Source organism: Mustela erminea, chromosome 2 (genome assembly GCF_009829155.1).
Source record: "Mustela erminea isolate mMusErm1 chromosome 2, mMusErm1.Pri, whole genome shotgun sequence".
Classification (NCBI taxonomy): domain Eukaryota; kingdom Metazoa; phylum Chordata; class Mammalia; order Carnivora; family Mustelidae; genus Mustela; species Mustela erminea.
In genome coordinates this window covers 77901585-77919588 of record NC_045615.1, presented here as the reverse complement: position 1 = coordinate 77919588, position 18004 = coordinate 77901585, and the positions used below count along the sequence as shown (strand labels likewise).

General features: G+C 33.8%; 1 protein-coding gene across 5 annotated transcripts in view; it reads right to left on the bottom strand.

The window, feature by feature from the left end:
- Positions 1 to 18004, bottom strand: part of KIAA1109 (KIAA1109 ortholog) — a 216829-nt gene that overhangs the window by 185409 nt on the left and 13416 nt on the right. For all 5 annotated transcript variants that reach the window (XM_032333325.1, XM_032333327.1, XM_032333326.1 and 2 more), the window contains exons 4-7: positions 15888 to 16017; positions 12084 to 12200; positions 11004 to 11082; positions 9813 to 9877 (exon numbers count right to left, since the gene is read on the bottom strand). In XM_032333325.1, coding sequence (XP_032189216.1) covers positions 9813 to 9877; positions 11004 to 11082; positions 12084 to 12200; positions 15888 to 15984 — 358 coding nt within the window. In that variant the 5' untranslated portion in view covers positions 15985 to 16017. The remainder of the gene's footprint in view (positions 1 to 9812; positions 9878 to 11003; positions 11083 to 12083; positions 12201 to 15887; positions 16018 to 18004) is intronic.

Genomic DNA, 18004 nt, shown 5'->3' with positions numbered 1-18004 from the left:
CAACTATGCAGAAAATTACGCAAATATTTCCAATGTGATACATTAACAGGTACCTCACACTTGACATTTCCAACCAAACATGTGCTTTTCTCACATGACGAAACTTAATCCATGGAATTCCCCATCTTATCAATAGTAAATCAATCTTTTCAATTACTCAAGCAAGAAAAACTGACTGTTCTCTTTCCTGTCCCAGATAGTATCAGGAAATTGTCAGATTTCCTTTCCTTTTCCTATATCCAAAATCTAACCACTTCTCACCACTCTGGGTCAAGTCCTTATCAACTTATACCTGTTTTATAATACAAGAGCCTCCTAACTAGTTTCCATGTTTCTGCCCTTATTCCCTTATGTGGGTGCCTTACACATCTTTATAGATCTTTAAAAAACCTAACTGAAATCAGATTACTCTTCTGTTCCCTAACTTTTTCATGGCTTCCCCTCCTACTCATTAATATCAAGGTCCTTTAAGCTACCTAAAAAATCCTACAGGATCCATACTCTTCTCTCCTACCCTCTCTAAAAACTGGTCTCCACTTCGGAAATGACAGGAACAGAAAAACCAGGAAATGTTCTTCCCCCAGACATTTACAACTCATTTTCTTACTTGTTTCATGTTTCTGTTTAACTCTCCCCAAACAATAAAACCTTCCTTGACTTCCCTATGTAAAAGAGCGCCCTCCCCACAAACCAGCACCCCCTATTCTACTGAATCTGCTTTTATTTTCTTCAATGCCATACTTTCCTCAATCACTCCTCAACACTAGATATATTTAGTTACTAATTACCTGAATCCCTCCCAACTTGAATGAAGCAAGCTCTGTAAGAGAAGGGACTTGTTTTATCCAGTGCTGTATCCATGGTACCTACAATTCTTGGCACATAGAAGTACTCATTTATATGAAAGAATAACAGCATCTTACCACAAATCATACTCTTAAGTAGAACAAAAATATCCACAAACGGATCTTGGAATTTTTGAAAACCCTACATGTAGAAGCATAACTGCAAAGTTGGATATTTTTCTATTTCCCAATTGATCTACACAAGTAGCGATTAATTATTAAGCAATTCTTCAAGGTCATAAACAACTCAATCAAAATTTACCTACAAACTCATTTAGGTCATTTGTTTTCAAACTTACCTATAGAATAGTTTACCATGGTCCCTAAATACAAATGCCCCAATCATTAGCAACCATGTTATAAAAGCCAGTGGATGAGCAGCAGAAGCAGCAATGGGAAATATTAAGAGTCTGGATTAGCCCCTAATTGGATCGACAGTGATGAACAAACAAAAAGTGACTGTATAAAAATGGAAATAGGATTCTTCTTAATTTCATAACTAACTTACTGGACATGCACAACTGATTCTCTTCTTTCGTATCACTGATATGATTTGAATGTGGCTACATTAACTTAATAAGGAGACCAAGGCACAAAGATAAAGGTATTAATCTCTGAAAATATTTTGATAACACTGACAAACACTAAATACTTGATATTAAAATACTGCAAGATTCCCTCAACAATACCTATCCTATCTTCCCCAACTTGTTTTGCATTAATATTTACTTATTGTTGCTTCCCCCCACTAGAATGCAAACTTCATTAGAGAAACATTTTTCCTGTTGTGTTTACTATTAAATTCTTAAAACAATGCCTGGTATATAGGAGGTGCTCAATAAATACGTTAAATCATCAAATAGAAATAAGTGGGTTTTTTTTAAAAAAGATTAGACACGGACATTAAGGAAGGCACATGAGGTAATGAGCACTGGGTGTTACATAAGACTAATGAATCACTGAAATGAGGAACACTTCATATGTTAATTAACTGAATTTAAATTAAAAAATGAAAAACAAAAACAAAACAAACAAGATTGAACAAAATGTCTAGATCACTCTTTTCCTTCCAAAAATCACTTTAGAAAAATAATAGCAAATCCACAAATATTTTAAATGCACCTATTGATTTTGTATTTTAGAAGAGAAAGATTTAGCTGAATTCACAAAGGACTTTTGTTCTGCTGGTTCTATTTGTTTCACCTCCATTATACTACGATTCCAGCCAGCAAGCTACATGATTAAACAATAAATCAGAACTCCACACCTGGCTTACCTGGCTATATTCTCTTCAGGGCCTTTCTCCAGGATCTTCTCTGTCAATAATCTTAGCTTTCTGTGATCCCCAGGAATATTCTATACAGCAGTACCCTTTCTAGTCCCCTACCCCATCCTAACATACAAAGATGCAAAGTACTGGCACACTTACAATCTCACACTCACACAGTAAGTCCATACAGAGGGTACGCCACACACAATGTGCCTGTTGATCTGGAAAGGTATCCTCATAAACAAATACCTCCACTGACAGATGAGCACATTCCTGAAAGACAAAGCACCTTTTCCAAAGACCTGTATCTCCTCTTCCAAGGAATGTGCATGTACACACACACATACACGTACACACAGCTTCTTTAATTAAAAAAAAAAAAAATGGGGGATTCCTGCACTGGATTAGTAAATAAATAGTAGAAAGACTATAGGTCTTTACTAATGTGACCTAAGGCAAGTACTTCAACCACTGTAAGCCTCATTTTCCACATCTATAAAATGAGAATATGGGATGCCTCGGTGGCTCTTTCTGTTAAGCCCTAGTTCTGATTCTCTTCTCACTGAGGAGCCTGCTTCTCCTTCTGCCTGCTGCTTCAACTGCTTGTGTGCTCACTCTCTCTCTGAGTGAGTGAATAAGAAAATAAAGAAAATATAAGAAAATAAAATCTTAAAAAAAAAGTTTAAATAAATAAAAAAAATTAGAATATCTCTACCTACCTGTATGACTGTCATACAAAATAAATACTAGTTTCCTTGTTTTTGCAGGTCAAACTCTTATTAGTCATTAAAATTATACATTTACTTTCAATTTATGAAAGTAAACAATTATTTTTTAAAACAATCTTTCATTTCATAATATGATACAATGTTCATAATAATAAAAGCAGCTCATCTCTACTGAACATATTCTGTGTTCCAGGGACTATACTAGGCACTCTATTCACCTGATCTCATGTAATCATCACAGCAACCCTGGTAGTTGAAGACTAAGACTATACAATTAGAAAGTAGCAGACAAGAATCCAAGGTTCTAAATACTGGGTCTTTTTTTTTTTTAATTTTTTTTTTTTAAAGATTTTATTTATTTTTCAGAGAGAGAGCGCGAGCGAGCACAGGCAGACAGAGAGGCAGGCAGAGGCAGAGGGAGAAGCAGGCTCCCTGCCGAGCAAGGAGCCCGATGTGGGACTCGATCCCAGGACCCTGGGATCATGACCTGAGCCGAAGGCAGCTGCTTAACCAACTGAGCCACCCAGGCGTCCCTAAATACTGGGTCTTAACCACAAAATAAAATTATTTATCAATTATATTAGTAAATGCAATGATGTTTCAAAAAAAACATTTCGAAAACAGAAATGTTATCAAGAATCCAGTTAATAAGGGGTGCCTGGGAGTTAAGCATCTGCCTTCGGCTCAGGTCATGATACCAGGATCTGGCATCAAGCCCTGCATCAGGCTCCCCTGCTCAGTGGGAAGTCTGCTTTTCCCTCTCTCACTCCCCCTGTTTGTTGTATTCCTTCTCTCACTCTCTGTCAAATAAATAAATAAAATCTTAAAAAAAAAAAAAAAGAATCCAGTTATTTCTTTGAAATTTCATGGAAAATTGATCAATATTGGAAGCTTAAATGCAGTATTTAAAACTGTTAAATTCTAGTAAAACTAGATCTCTCATTTATTTCTCCTGGGAATTTTAAAAGCAGTGTTTTAAGGTTCATTCATTCTGATGACACTGAAAGTCAAAGCAAAAAATTTAACTTATACATAATTTAAGAGAGGTATAATCAGTTGACTCTTTTCTTTTTTTTTTTTTTTTGAAGTGGTCTCCAGGCCCAGCAGGGAGCCCAACATAGGACTTGAACTCACGACACTGAGACGGAGACCTGAGCTGAAATCAAGAGGTTGGACGCTTAACCCACTGAGCCACCCGGATACCTCAGTTGACTCTTTTAAATCTCATCTCTACATTGACACTGCTCTGTCCTTGAGGCAGAAATCTTTTTCTCATATCCATGTCGTCTAATATTTACATAATGGATTCCCCAAAAATATTTATTAATAAATACACAATTAGATAGATATAAATTATAAATATAAAAGGCTCTTCACTTAATAAGTAGTTAATTTATGGAGGAAAAGAAGGTAAATGAATGTGTAGAGCTGCTTAAGTCTCCTGAGCAAACAGCTAATTGAGACTTGTTTTCCAAAGGGAAATTAGGAAAAAGGCACTTATTTAATTATGTAATTGGGACACATGCTATTTGTAGTAAAAAAAAGCTGAAGTGCAAAGTGCTGCCAAGGCCTTAAAATACTTGGAATCAATACTTAGTACAAAGACAAAATAGTCTACTGACCTTTTAAATTATTAAGGGATTCTTATTTCCTGTATTTAACAAACAAGATTTAGATGCTACACATTTAAATTACTAGATTACATTAGGCTAAAACTTCTAAATGACAAAATAACAGAAAGGGATATACTATACCATCATCTTTTCACTTCTTAGCAATTTAAGAACTTCACTAGATAAGAAAGATACATGCCGAGTTACTTAGATTGGTATTCATTTAAACACTGAATCATCACATATTAAAAGGTAACTGGTCCTGCTATTTATTTTCCAAAAGGATGGCTTAAAATCAACTATCCTAACCAAAATAAGGGTTTTTGATAGATATTCTCATTAATTGGTCTTTGGCCAACAATCATCTACAGCAGATCACTAATTTCATGACCTAAGGAATATTTTACAACAAATTTTATGTTAAACAAATTAGATGTTTTCCTTTTTTTTTAAGGATTAAACTGAACAACTGACAACTCTAAATCTACTCTTGTATTAAATTATCCCAGCCAAGCTCAATGGCACAGAATTTGAGCACTTGAACACTCCTCTTTTCTCCTAATAAAATAGTTCTAAAGCTTTCTCATGAAAATCTTAGCCTTACCCAGACAGATCTTAGCCTATCTCTTTGGATGGCTAGCGGCCATTATCTATTCAGGCACATGTTCCAATTAGGCTTCCAAATTTTCTCACAAGAAATGTCAACCATCTCCACTTCTTGCTTAGTTTACTGTGAAAGTACACAATCAGGATCTGACCTTAATCAATAAGAAATAATATCTAGACTGTAAGGTCTCATTAGTAAATGTAAATCACTATTTTAATATATATTCCGTAACACTGTCCAACTTTTTACCAAAAGCTTAGTTTGTAGCCTATTCTTTCTTCCATGTCCTATATTCTAAATTCCATCTCTGAATCATGCTAGACTAATGATGTATTTACACCAAACCACTTATTCCTGCATTGCTATTTGGCATCGTGTCTTTACTTTGGAAAGTTGTAACTGTGAGCATCTTAAGAATGTCATCCTCCGGGGCGCCTGGGTGGCTCAGTGGGTTAAGCCGCTGCCTTCGGCTCAGGTCATGATCTCAGGGTCCTGGGATCGAGTCCCGCATCGGGCTCCCTGCTCAGCAGAGAGCCTGCTTCCCTCTCTCTCTCTCTGCCTGCCTCTCTGCCTACTTGTGATCTCTCTCTGTCAAATAAATAAATAAAATCTTTAAAAAAAAAAAAAAAAAAAGAATGTCATCCTCTGTAACAGAGAATTTCTTTTAAAAGCACAAGGAAGACAAATTTCTTTGACCCTTGCCAAAGCTGTGCTCTTCTTGATGAACACACAGATTTAAATGTTAAAATACATAGAAAACTATGTGCAAATAATTAGAATTAGAATTGCAAATGTGATAACTAATAAAGTCTACCAACTTTTAACATCATTATAAAATGAGGTGTATAATCTTTTCTATTGCAAGCACTGGTACACAAAAAGCAAGACAAAATCATTTAGATATTCTTATATATTAAGACATAAAATATCCAAAAATTATATTTCTATTTCACATCATGGGCAATTACAAAAAAGCTGAGACCTGGAAATATGTTAATATTACACTCCACCTCTGCCTGACAAAATCCTACCGTCATCAGTGATCAGTAAAGTGAGTATAAGGTATCTGTTAAATAAGCTAAAGATTTTTATTAAAAGCTACCTTTTTCATGACGGATTTGGGTCAGTTACTCTTTTTGTTTTTAAGATTTATTCATGAGAGACAGAGAGGCAGAGGGAGAAGCAGACTCCTCGCTGGGCAGGGAGCCCAATGTGGGGCTCAGACTTGTCTGAGCCATCCAGGCACCCTTGGATCAGTTACTCCTGACCTCATTTATGTATTTTGATGAAAAGCAATCCGATTTAAGGAGATAAAATATTTCATGATAAAATGAAGTAATTATTTTCTTAAAAAAAAATCTACAAACAATTTAAGATGGTATTCCACATGTCTAAGAAAATTCCAAAGTGAGCAATCCCATTAGGCTTAGGCTTAAAACTTGCAGTTGCCTCTGGATTCTATAAATGATCATATTCATTCCTCCTATAAGCTGCCATCAGTGTTTATATATAAGAATTTCCAAGAACCTACTTGGCCATATTTGACAAGCCTGTTTTATAATACAAGGAGCATTGGAAGTTAGCAGACCTAGGTTTTCACTCTGGCTTTAACATTTATTAATAATAGGAATTTCTGTTTTTTCACCTGCAAATCGAGGATTTTTGAGAACATTACTTGTTTCCAAACTGATATGAAATTTTGAGAAATTCAGTTGTTTCCTAATTGTGTAAGTTCTTGAAATCCTGGGGTAAAGAGCATGGAGTGGGGGAGGTTAGGTCAAATGGGCCTCCTCAACTCATATCCCTATATGGTTCACAAGAACATCTTAAAACACTGAACAAAATTTAGAATAGAATTTCTAATATAAATATACAAAAAGGCATTTTTAAAAATATAAACAAGGAGAACTTTTGTTTCAGCTCTGCTACAACTCATTAACAAGAAAGCTTATGATAACTAAACGTGAGGAAAAAAGACTAAACTGAGATTAAGTCAAAAGAGCACATCATTGCAAGATTAACAGAAGCATGACATGCAACAAAAACATACGGTCCTTAAGTAAATCTCTAAGGGACAAACTAGATAGACTTTACAAACCAAATCAGAGGTAGAAATACTGGACCTGCTCAAAGTTAAGTGAATATGTCAAAAGCTGGGCCTGAACTCAAAAGAACTTGGCTCTTAGGAATGAGTGCTAACCATTTCTGAAGTACAAGTAGAATATCTTTACTTAAATTCCACCTTTAAGGTTTATAGTCAAATAAAATATCAAAAATAATCAGGAATATTGTTTCCACACAATTTAACACGGATAATACTGTAGGAAAGTGACTCAAAATTTTGAATATATTCATATTTGATAAAAGTCAAAACTTTAAAGATTTCCAGTGCACTAACATATTGACTATCTAAAGAACATTTTTTTTCCTAGGAAAAATCCTTATAGCAATTGCTTTAAAAAAGAGGTAAAAAGGAAGTATGAACAACAGATTTTCTAAAACCATAGACTAGAGACTTATTAAGATACATTCTCAATCACTGAAGACAGACCAAGAAAAGTCTATTCCAAACTAAGAACAGAATACTTTTATCATATGAAATCAATTAACTCCTACTCAAATTACCTAATAAACAACTCTAATCAACTCTAATCCAATTTTTAGAAAACTTTTTCTAGACATGAAATCTGCCCATTCTTTCTAGTCCTTCTGATTTCATTAATTCTATAGATGCCAAACTGTCATCAAGTTATGCCAGTCTTTTCAAGGAGAAGTACATGATGTATTATGTTAAAGGGGGAAAAGCTATGTGGGAGCAAAGAAATGACAGTTAAAAAAAACTAAATAATAATGAACAGTGAATTCAAAAGTAATTTAGGCTACCTCAGTCTTGTGGTAAGTTTAAAAACTTTTCTGGAACTTTAAATTTATTTTCCCATAGAAGCAAGTTATAAATGACAGCAAGATTCCTGAGTGAACCCATCAAAAAAAACAAAAACAAAAACAAAAAAAACCTGGAAAGTTCCAAGGCTTTACAGACACTAACCACCATTTCAGAATTCTAATGTGGGGTGCCAGAAATACAGACAGTCCTAGTAGCTAAGAAAAGGTAGAAGGGTCTCATCATCTTCTGACACTACTCTCCAAGGACCCAGCGAAAACCTTCTAGAGCGGTAGTTACCCAAGTATGGTCTGGGGATCTTTGCAAGGATCCCAACATCCGTTCTAGGGACCAAAGGTCAAAACTATTTTAATAGTATTATTATATGAAGATGTTCAACTTTTTCTCCATCATTCTCCCATGAGTGGACCGTGGAGTTTTTTTTTTAAAGGCTATATGATATATGGCACTTCAACAGATGAACATTAAAGCGGAAGTGAGAATCCAATTATCTTCTATTAAGCCAGATGGTAAAAATATTTGCAAAATATAAAACAATGCCACTCTTCTTACTATTTGGTTTTCTTTTTGCTTTAGAAAAGTTATTTTTCATAAAGTATGGTGTTTATTTTAATACATATGGGTTTAGGGCGCCTGGGTGGCTCAGTGGGTTAAGCCGCTGCCTTCGGCTCAGGTCATGATCTCAGGGTCCTGGGATCGAGTCCCGCATCAGGCTCTCTGCTCAGCAGGGAGCCTGCTTCCCTCTCTCCCTCTCTGCCTGCCTCTCAGTGTACTTGTGATTTCTGTCAAATAAATAAATAAATAAATAAAATCTTTAAAAAAAAACAAAAAACATATGGGCTTATTATAGATATTTTTAATGAAATCAAAAATATTTCTGTAGTTATCAGGCTTAATTTTTTAAAAGACTTTATTCATTTATTTTAAAGAGAGAGTGTGGATGTGTAAATGTGAGCAGGGGGAGGGGCAAAGAGCAAGGGAGAGAGAGAATCCCAAGCAAGCTCCACACCTAGCACAAAATCCAACATAGGCTCAGTCTCACGACCCTGAGACCATGACCTCAGCTGAAATCAAGAGTCAGACCGAGCTGCCCAGGTGCACCCAGGTTTAATTTTGAATGCAGTAGTACATCTCAGTATAAATTACATAAATAAAAGCTCTTTGGGGTCATCAGTAATTTAGAAGAATGTACAGTTCCTGAGACCGAAAAGTTTGAGAACCACTATTCCAGGCAATAAAGTCAAGATCTACATTCCTCAAAGTCACTGGTATGATTAATGTCGAGTAGGAGGGTTAGGGGCCCAGGAGCACACATACAGAGCTGTGAAATGAAGACTTTGGGAGAAAATCCTAAAGTGATAAAATTCTGATGATAAAAACAGAACTGTTAGAATCTAGAACCTTCATTTCCTCTTTTCTATTCATCCTTAACATGGCAGATAAGTGAGAATTAGTAACAGTGTCAGGCTGGACTATGAATAAAGGCATAGAAGCTGAAAAGTAAGAAAAGCATCTTAACTGATGATTAAAGACTTCCAGAAATTCATTTTAACCACAGAATGGGTTACGGTCCATAGATGTAATAGGAGATAAGATGATGGGGGTAAGGGTCATACTGAGGATAACCCTGAATAAATAATATGCTTAAGTAAATAAATTTAAGCAGGCAAGAGGAAAGCTGCTGAAGAATTTTCAGCCAACTGATGAGAATATCGGAGTTTATAAATGTTAAAGTTTTTAAAAATATTTTTAATCTATTATAAAATGTGAAATATTTTAATGTCCATAAAGGAAAACAGTGATCATATAATTAAAGACTTCAAATACATAAAAACATGAAAACTCACCATGTTGTTTCTGCTTTGGATTATACATTTTCCACCACCGAAAAATTATAAATCCATCTTGAATTCTATGCAGGATAAATTACAAAAATGAAAACTTCAGTTAACAATTTACTCATTTAATTAATTATTATAAAAATCAGATAACTGATAATGAATATGCAAATACAGAAAATTTTCAACAGATCACTGGTATACATAAATGCTTCATAATCTCCAGTTAAAAAAGGAAAAGAAAATTTATACAGCTCTAAATTAGATTATTTAGGTAAAATTTAATACCAGATCATACGTAATAGGAAAATAAAGTGCTAACAAAAGATTTTTCTTTTATAAATGATACTTTTTAAATGGTGTAAAAACTATATAAACATAAAGCCAAATCTTAAAAGGGGGACATTAGGATGCTAACAAAAACTTTTAATGATAACCCTTCATCTCTGTAATCATATATAACCTCATGCCTCAAAAAAGATGAACTTATAGCCTCTCAACCTTTACTTTTCACTTTTCTTTTCAAAATAATTTTAGACTCACAAAGAAAGTGCCTCCACTGTTTCAAGTGAGGTATGAGTATTGCCAAACTCTAGCACCTCTCAACTCATTTAAAACTTTAAAGTTCTAAGTAACAAATGTTAAGATAATCACAAAAATAGAGTAAGCTTTTCTTTCAAGGCCTACAGAAGAAAGAACATATCAAACATACTGTCATTTCCTATATTCAGATTTGTATTTCCTCCTTACACGAAAATTAGAGGAGCTAAGAGATACTAAACAATTCTTAAAACTTATTACCTAAAAGGAGCTAATGGATGAGTTATCAGCATCCCTGATCTTTGTTTTATGTAACAAATGACCACCATGAATTCTACAAGAAAAATGGTCAGATATTTTAATGACTCAAGTGTTCATCTAGGAATGAAATGAAATCATTCATTTCTTTAAATTGCTAATTGATAAACTTTGTGCCAGTCTAAACCTTAACTAAATTAATCTACTGATAAAAATATTTTTAAACATCAATTCACCAGATATGATTTACAAAAAAAATTATTTTTGATTTATGTTTTTAATTGAAAAGGCAAATCATATTAAATAAAATATCATGAGAAAAACATTTTACAATATTTCAAGTTTAAGAAGAGTTTTTGTTTTTAGGGTTTTTTTGTTTTTGTTTTTTGTTTTTTGTTTTACCTAATAGACATGTCTTCTGTAATGTAATAAATTTCACGAACCATGACTTTTCCAGAAAGAACAGAGAAAGAGAAGGACCCTGTTGTGGGGGTAAAAAAAAAAGTGATTAATGGAATTGTTTTGATTCAGGGTGAGCACTAAAGCTTAAAATAATCTTAGCATTCAATTTATTCAATAATTAAATGTTCTCTCTTAACTCCCTCCTGATACCCTTACAGCCTTTTCTATTGCTCTTTTGTCAAGTATAACAAAAAGTACAAGTACCATCACTATGAACTGAGTTACTAAATAACCATATGAAGACAGTGTATAGCTGCTTCAATGAATAATTCCCTTAATTATGCACAACTTTAAATAAACCCCAAAACAGTGACTAATTCACCACTTTTTTCCATTATTTTCTTTGACTCCAGGAAACAGGCATTGCCTCAAATTAGTGGAAGATGACTTCTGTTTGAGAGAAATTTTATTTATGTCCTCTAAGAAGTATTCCAAGGAAGGTTAGAATGGTTCTAGACAGTGACCTCTCACCCCTTTTCCCACTGGTTGAAGGTTTTTTGAAGCATATTTGTTCCAAATAGACCCTCATATCTGCAAACTTCCTCATTATGAGTAGCTGGAAGCTTAAATGAACAACTCAGGGCACAAAATGAAATGCACAAAATGTTTCCAACTTATAGATTTTTTAAGTATAGGTTATTAAAAACAAAACAACAACAACAACAAAAAGCAAAAAACCTCATTGAACACTGGAAACTTTCTTTGATTAGTAGAATCCTGAGAAATTTCTATTTCCATATTTTACATGTGCCTATATTTTTCAATTGTTTTAACAAGCATCTTTTATATGAAAAAAAAATCCAGAAGTTAATATAGAAATACTTTAATAAATAAGAATGAGGTAAAGAACCTAACCAAGTGATAAAGTCATAGAGTGCTGTGTGAGAGAAATTCCAGGTAGGTTAATGTTCATGACACAAAGATAAATTTATAAAGCTACTATCACTTATAAAATATAAATTTATAATATATATTTCAAGATTATGCAGAAGAAAAACATTCACTGTTACTCAAACTTACCAATATGGATATAGCCATGTTTGTATAATCTATTAAGAACCAATGTTAAAATAAGACCAACATTTCGAGAATTGTAATATGTGAGATAAATAATCCATCCACAGGATAAAATGGTAGCTGTTGGGAGAGAAAAAAATGCAAAAGAATCTCACTATACGTTTCCTTTACAATCACTTAAATATCTCAGCAAAAATTTGTTAGTAAAGTTCATTTATTACAATTAGAAATGACAGGGTTTACTTCTACATGATAATATGTCCTCTTACAATTTAATACTTGGATTTTTAATACCAAATGTTGATTCTACGTTATCCAAGTTTCCTCATTTTTCTCTACTCATTAGGCAGAAAAGCATATATTCCAATAAGATCAATTAAAGAAAAACTGCCAGGGACGACTTGGTGGCTCAGTCGGTTAAGCGTCTGCCTCTTGATTTAGGCTCATGTCGTGATCTCAGGGCTTGTGAGATGAATCCCCACTTCAGGATCCATGCTAGGCACTGCAGCCTGCTTAAGATTCTCTCTCCCCCTGCAGCTCTGCCCCTCCTCCCGAGCCCCCCTACCCTGATTTTCACATACAAGCATTCTCTCTTAAAAAAAAAAAAGAAATACTTCCTGTTTTGTTTCCCTTTTCATTTTTTTGTACTCTTTATTATTAAACATAGATAGGGGACCTGGGTGGCTCAGTCATTAAACATCTGCCTTTGGCTCAGATCATGATCCCAGGATCCTGGGATTGAGCCCCTCATCCAGTCCCACATCCAGCCCCACATTCAGCCCCGAAGCAGGCTCCCTGGTTGGGGGAAGCCTGTTTTTCCTGTTTTTCCCTCTCCCACTACCCCTTGCTTGTGTTCCCTCTCTCACTGTGTCTCTGTCAAATAAATAAATAAAATATTATAAATAAATAAATAAATAAATAAGCATATATGAAGATGTTCTGGAAAGAGAAAGCCTGTATTTCTGAATATTCTAAAAAATACCCACCTTTATCAGACTAAAAGCTCATTCCCATGTTACCTCCTAAAAGTTATAGTCATTTAAAAAGAAAGAAAATTGGGGCGCCTGGGTGGCTTAGGGGGTTAAAGCCTCTGCCTTCAGCTCGGGTCATGATCTCATGGTCCTGGAACCGAGCCCCCGGTCGGGGCTCTCTGCTTGGCAGGGGGCCTGCTTCTCTCCTCTCTCTCTCTCTCTCTCTGCCTGCCTCTCTGCCCTACTTGAGGTCTCTGTCTGTTAAATAAATAAATAAAATCTTTTAAAACAATAAAATAAAACAAAATAAAAAGGAAGAAAATCAATGATTTCTTAAGTCAGAGAAAAGGTAGTGCTTTTCTTCTAAATCAATAATTTCTGCTTTTTTAAAAAAATGGAAAGAAGTGAGAATTTTACCCTACTTAAAGGTATATCTATATTAAACAGGCCATTTTATGCTATTTTATTATAATTCATAAGACAATAACCTACTTTTAAAGAATGCCAGTGAATATGCTACAGTAAATGACGTTTCAAATTTGACTCATTTTTCGTGAGAAGTGTATCATCACCTATAGAATTTGGACTATTCTCAAAAGAACTTAGTGCATGAATATACAAAAAATAAAACATAAGAAAGCATTTTTTGATAATAACTTTCCCTTTACTTATTTTAAAAGTATAACTATTTTCTAAATTAAGACAAAGTAATGCAAAGCAATTTAGCATGTACAATCACTTAGCAATATCACATTAAGTTCTGAACTTTTTCAAAAAGTTATTTAATGTGGATAAAATAAAGCAGTCATTGAGTCAAAATACATTTTCTCAGGGTAACTTAGACTAATGCTACAGTAATAACTCTGATGTAGCAACTGCTATGATTTGCCCACAAAAATTATTTTTAGAACAATTCTATAGAAAAGTTATTTTAATGATATGTCATTATTTTTTTCTTTGTAAAAAGTGTTACGGGTTTTTTTTTACTGAAGGATAGTTGACACACAATGTTACATTAGCTTCACGTATACAACATAGTGATTTTAATATGTCATTACGTTTTAAATTTACAAACATTTGGTGCTAATTTTTATTGTAAATCACGGTGTCAAAAGCAGGTTATGGTGGGCCAACCAGAAAGGCAAGAGGTATTTGCCTAGAAAATATGCTTCTAGTATTACACAACCTGAGAATTGTGGCTTTTTACACTGCATCATGTTTTCCAACCCCCTTCAATGTCATAAGGCCACTTACTAGAACAGCAAGAGTAAACACTCACTCAGTGTTTTTCTGGTTGTTGCTATTGCTTTGTCCTTAAGGAAAGGAGTTGTATACAACAGAAAAAAGTCATAAATTTTAGGTGATAAGAGAAGAGACTGATAGGTAAGAATAAGAATTCCACCCTTAATTAAACCAAAAGAGAATTTTCAACATTGCTTTTATGCAATTCTATTTCATATTAATGTTTTGCATTTCATCCTACTTTTTTTGGCTTTTATTAGTGATAATTTATAATAGCTCACTTCTGTCAAATAGAGAAAACAGAACTCAAAGTTTAAATGGTAATCCAATCCTATGTACAAATCATCAACAATAATAATTCCTTCTATACACACTTCATCTCTACCCATTTCCTTACCACATATCCTGTGGTGTCATGAAAGAAGCATAAGCATGAACTCAAAAAAACAGCTATGTTACCTGTATAAGTTATTTAATTCAATTCCACAAGTTAAGTCTGCTGCCTTTATAAGTTTTCTCTGAGCATTAAGTGAGACAGCATATGCAAAATGCCAATGATATGTGGCACACAGAAGATGTTCAATAAATACCATTATCCTCTCTTTCCCTTCTTACCCCATCTTAACCTAATTCCCCCTCTACCTTTCTAATTATTATGCTGAAATTCAAACCAAATACTGTTTTTCCACAAAAACTTCCTGGACAATAACAGCCTACAATGTTCTATCCCCTCTTATGTATTTATTTATTTATTTATTTCTAAGGTTTTGTTTTTGTTTTTTGGGTTTTGTTTTTACTTATTTATTTGACAGACAAGGACACAGCAAAGAGGGAATATAAGCAGGGGGAATGGGACAGGGAGAAGCAGGCTTCCTACTGAGTGGGGAGCCGGATGTAAAGCTTGATCACAGGATCATGACCTGAGCCAAAGACAGATGCTTAATCACTGAGCCACCCAGGTGCCCCTCTCCCTTTCTTGATTAGTATTTTGTATTTCCCCCATTATTTGTTCACATTCATTTATTCACTCATATCACCCCCTGCTTTTTTTGCCACTGATTTATACACTGTTTTGTATTCTTTCTATGAGCCTAGAAAACTGCTGGAATATTAGACAAAAAGAAATTTTTACTGGCAGAGCCCAAAGTGAAGCTTATAAAGAGCAAGTAAAAAGATGACATTAATTAGGCATATATATTCTATTTTGCTATAAAATATATTTATCATATAAATGGGGATTTATTACTTTTAAAATAAAACAAATGTGTGTGTGTGTGTGTGTGTGTTGAGATGGGTGGCAGTGAAGGAGTGCACTTGAGACAGGAAAGATAAGCTAAGTGAAATGTCTTTCTTCTCCTCCCACCTCCCCTAAGTCAGACGAGGCAGCCTAAGAAAAACAGCCCCTCCAGAGCATTTGCCAGAGCAAATATTCACAGAAATATAGATTAAAACTTTATTTTAAATTTTTAAATATTTGAAAATAAACCAATGGTATTGTAAGCATTTCAACTTCAGCTAACTATAGCTTAAAATTTGGCAGTTGTTAATCCGTACATGATAAATAATAAAGTATAAGAAAATATATTCTACTTACCAACAAGGAGCCAAACAACATTGGAGTTGTGTTCTGTAAGAAAATCTTCCAGTTGAGTAATACTAGGGACAATACTCTCATTCTTCCTTTGATCCATTACTGAAGTTTTTCCAGAGCAGCATCTAAAGGCCTAAGAGTTCAAAAGTTAGCTTTAGAATCAGAGATTTATTAAACTGAAATGGAAAATATGTAAAGGGGAAAAAAGATGAATTTAATAAAAGTGAAAATTCATCAAACCCCATTCCAGTTCCTTCAGTAAGAATGAAAAATATACAACAAACAGCAACAAAGCACATCCACATTTCTATATAAAATGTAAAACAACGTTATCACATTTTTAGTGTCCTGATTTCACCACTCTAAGAATAAGCAGAGACTTGGGTTCAGTTACCATACTCCAAATATGAGGTACATAATGACTAAATCTAATCAAATATATTTATCTCAACAATAAGAAGTATTAATGATCTACATTAGACAAATTCATCTACACTTGTCTCAAAAGCTAACACTAAATGTATTTATATACTAATACCTCTTAACTTCCATCAGCTCTGTATTTCCCATTGTTTCATGCGGAAACAACCTTCCTACTTTGGATTCACTCTGAGTAGAGTTTGGTCAGGAAGCAGATCTACTCCTATAAGACACTCAGGATGAATTACAAAAATTACATGTCAAACTGTGACCAGACATGTGAAGAATGTGTGTGTGTGTGTGTGTGTGTGTGTATGTACTTCAGCAGGACAAGTATGAATATTTAGATGTATTGAGAGTTAGATGAACTGAAAATGAGTAAAAAGGAATAAAAGTTCTTATTTTATGATCAAAGAAACAAGAAAAGTGTCCCTCTGTTAAAAATTATCCCTCATGTTAATACAGAATTAACTATAACAAAATTATCATGATAAATCAGGAAAAAGGTAAAAACAATACAAAAAAAAATAACAACAACGACAAAAACTAGCCTTAATCACAAAGAGAGTGACATGGTTAATGATTATTTAAGGCCAAATAGCATAGGTGAGTTTATAGAAAACAAGAAAAACAGATTTTAAAACAGGAAGAATATGTAAGGACAACTTTCTAGTTGAAATTCAGTACAGCTGACTTGTCAACTTCCTAAAAATGTTCCCTATTTACTCACCAGAGTCCTATCTTCAGAGATCACAAAACAAGTTTAAAAACTGGATTAGACAACATTGCCAGATTACAATGTTTCATATTTCTAAATTGTTGAAATGTTAGCAATTCAGAGGCAAGTTAAACACCTCATTAAAAAAAAAAAACCTCAACAACAAAAGGTTTATTAGTGATAGGGAAACCTGAGGGTAAAAGAACTAGAAAACAATTTTCAAATGTTTTCATTTTTCAATAAACTTTTTTTCCCTACACTTTAGAAAATGAGTAAAAAAATGTTCTCACAGTGTGTAACAGCTTAGTAGTGACCCCAGGTGGGGAGGTAGGGAAAATGAGTGAAGGTGGTAAGAAAGTACAAAACTTCCAGCTATAACTTCTGGAGATATAATGTACACTATGGTGACTATAGTTAACAATACTGTATTATATATTTGAAAGTTACTAAGAGAATAGATCTTAAAAGTTCTTATCACAAGATAAAAAAAGTTATTAAGTATGTGAGGTGATGGTGGTTACTATGGTAGTCATTTTGCACTATATATTCATATCAATCAGGTCATACCCTTAATATAATATTTGTCATTTATATCTCAAAACTAGAAAAAGGTGTTCTCACGCTGTTCAAAGCTTTGAAAAATCTACCAACTGGCAACTTAAAATTTGGGGGCTAACTTTACAACATGAACTTTCCTTCTTCCTTGTTTTAAACTAAAAATATATATATATATATAAATTTTAAGAGGAAGAAAACACTGGAAAGGCTTATATTCAAAACTAAAATTAATAGCTTATATGTTACAAAGTAACATCTGTGCCTACTTCATATTTACTGTTAGGATTTTATAATACATCACCACACCACTGCTGATGAAAAGATTACCTACTAACTCCTGGGGATGTTTCATGAGGGATGTATCCTGGCATTCAGGTTTCAATATAAAAAGCTGATCTGTTTTGAATCAAATCCAAGGGAGAAT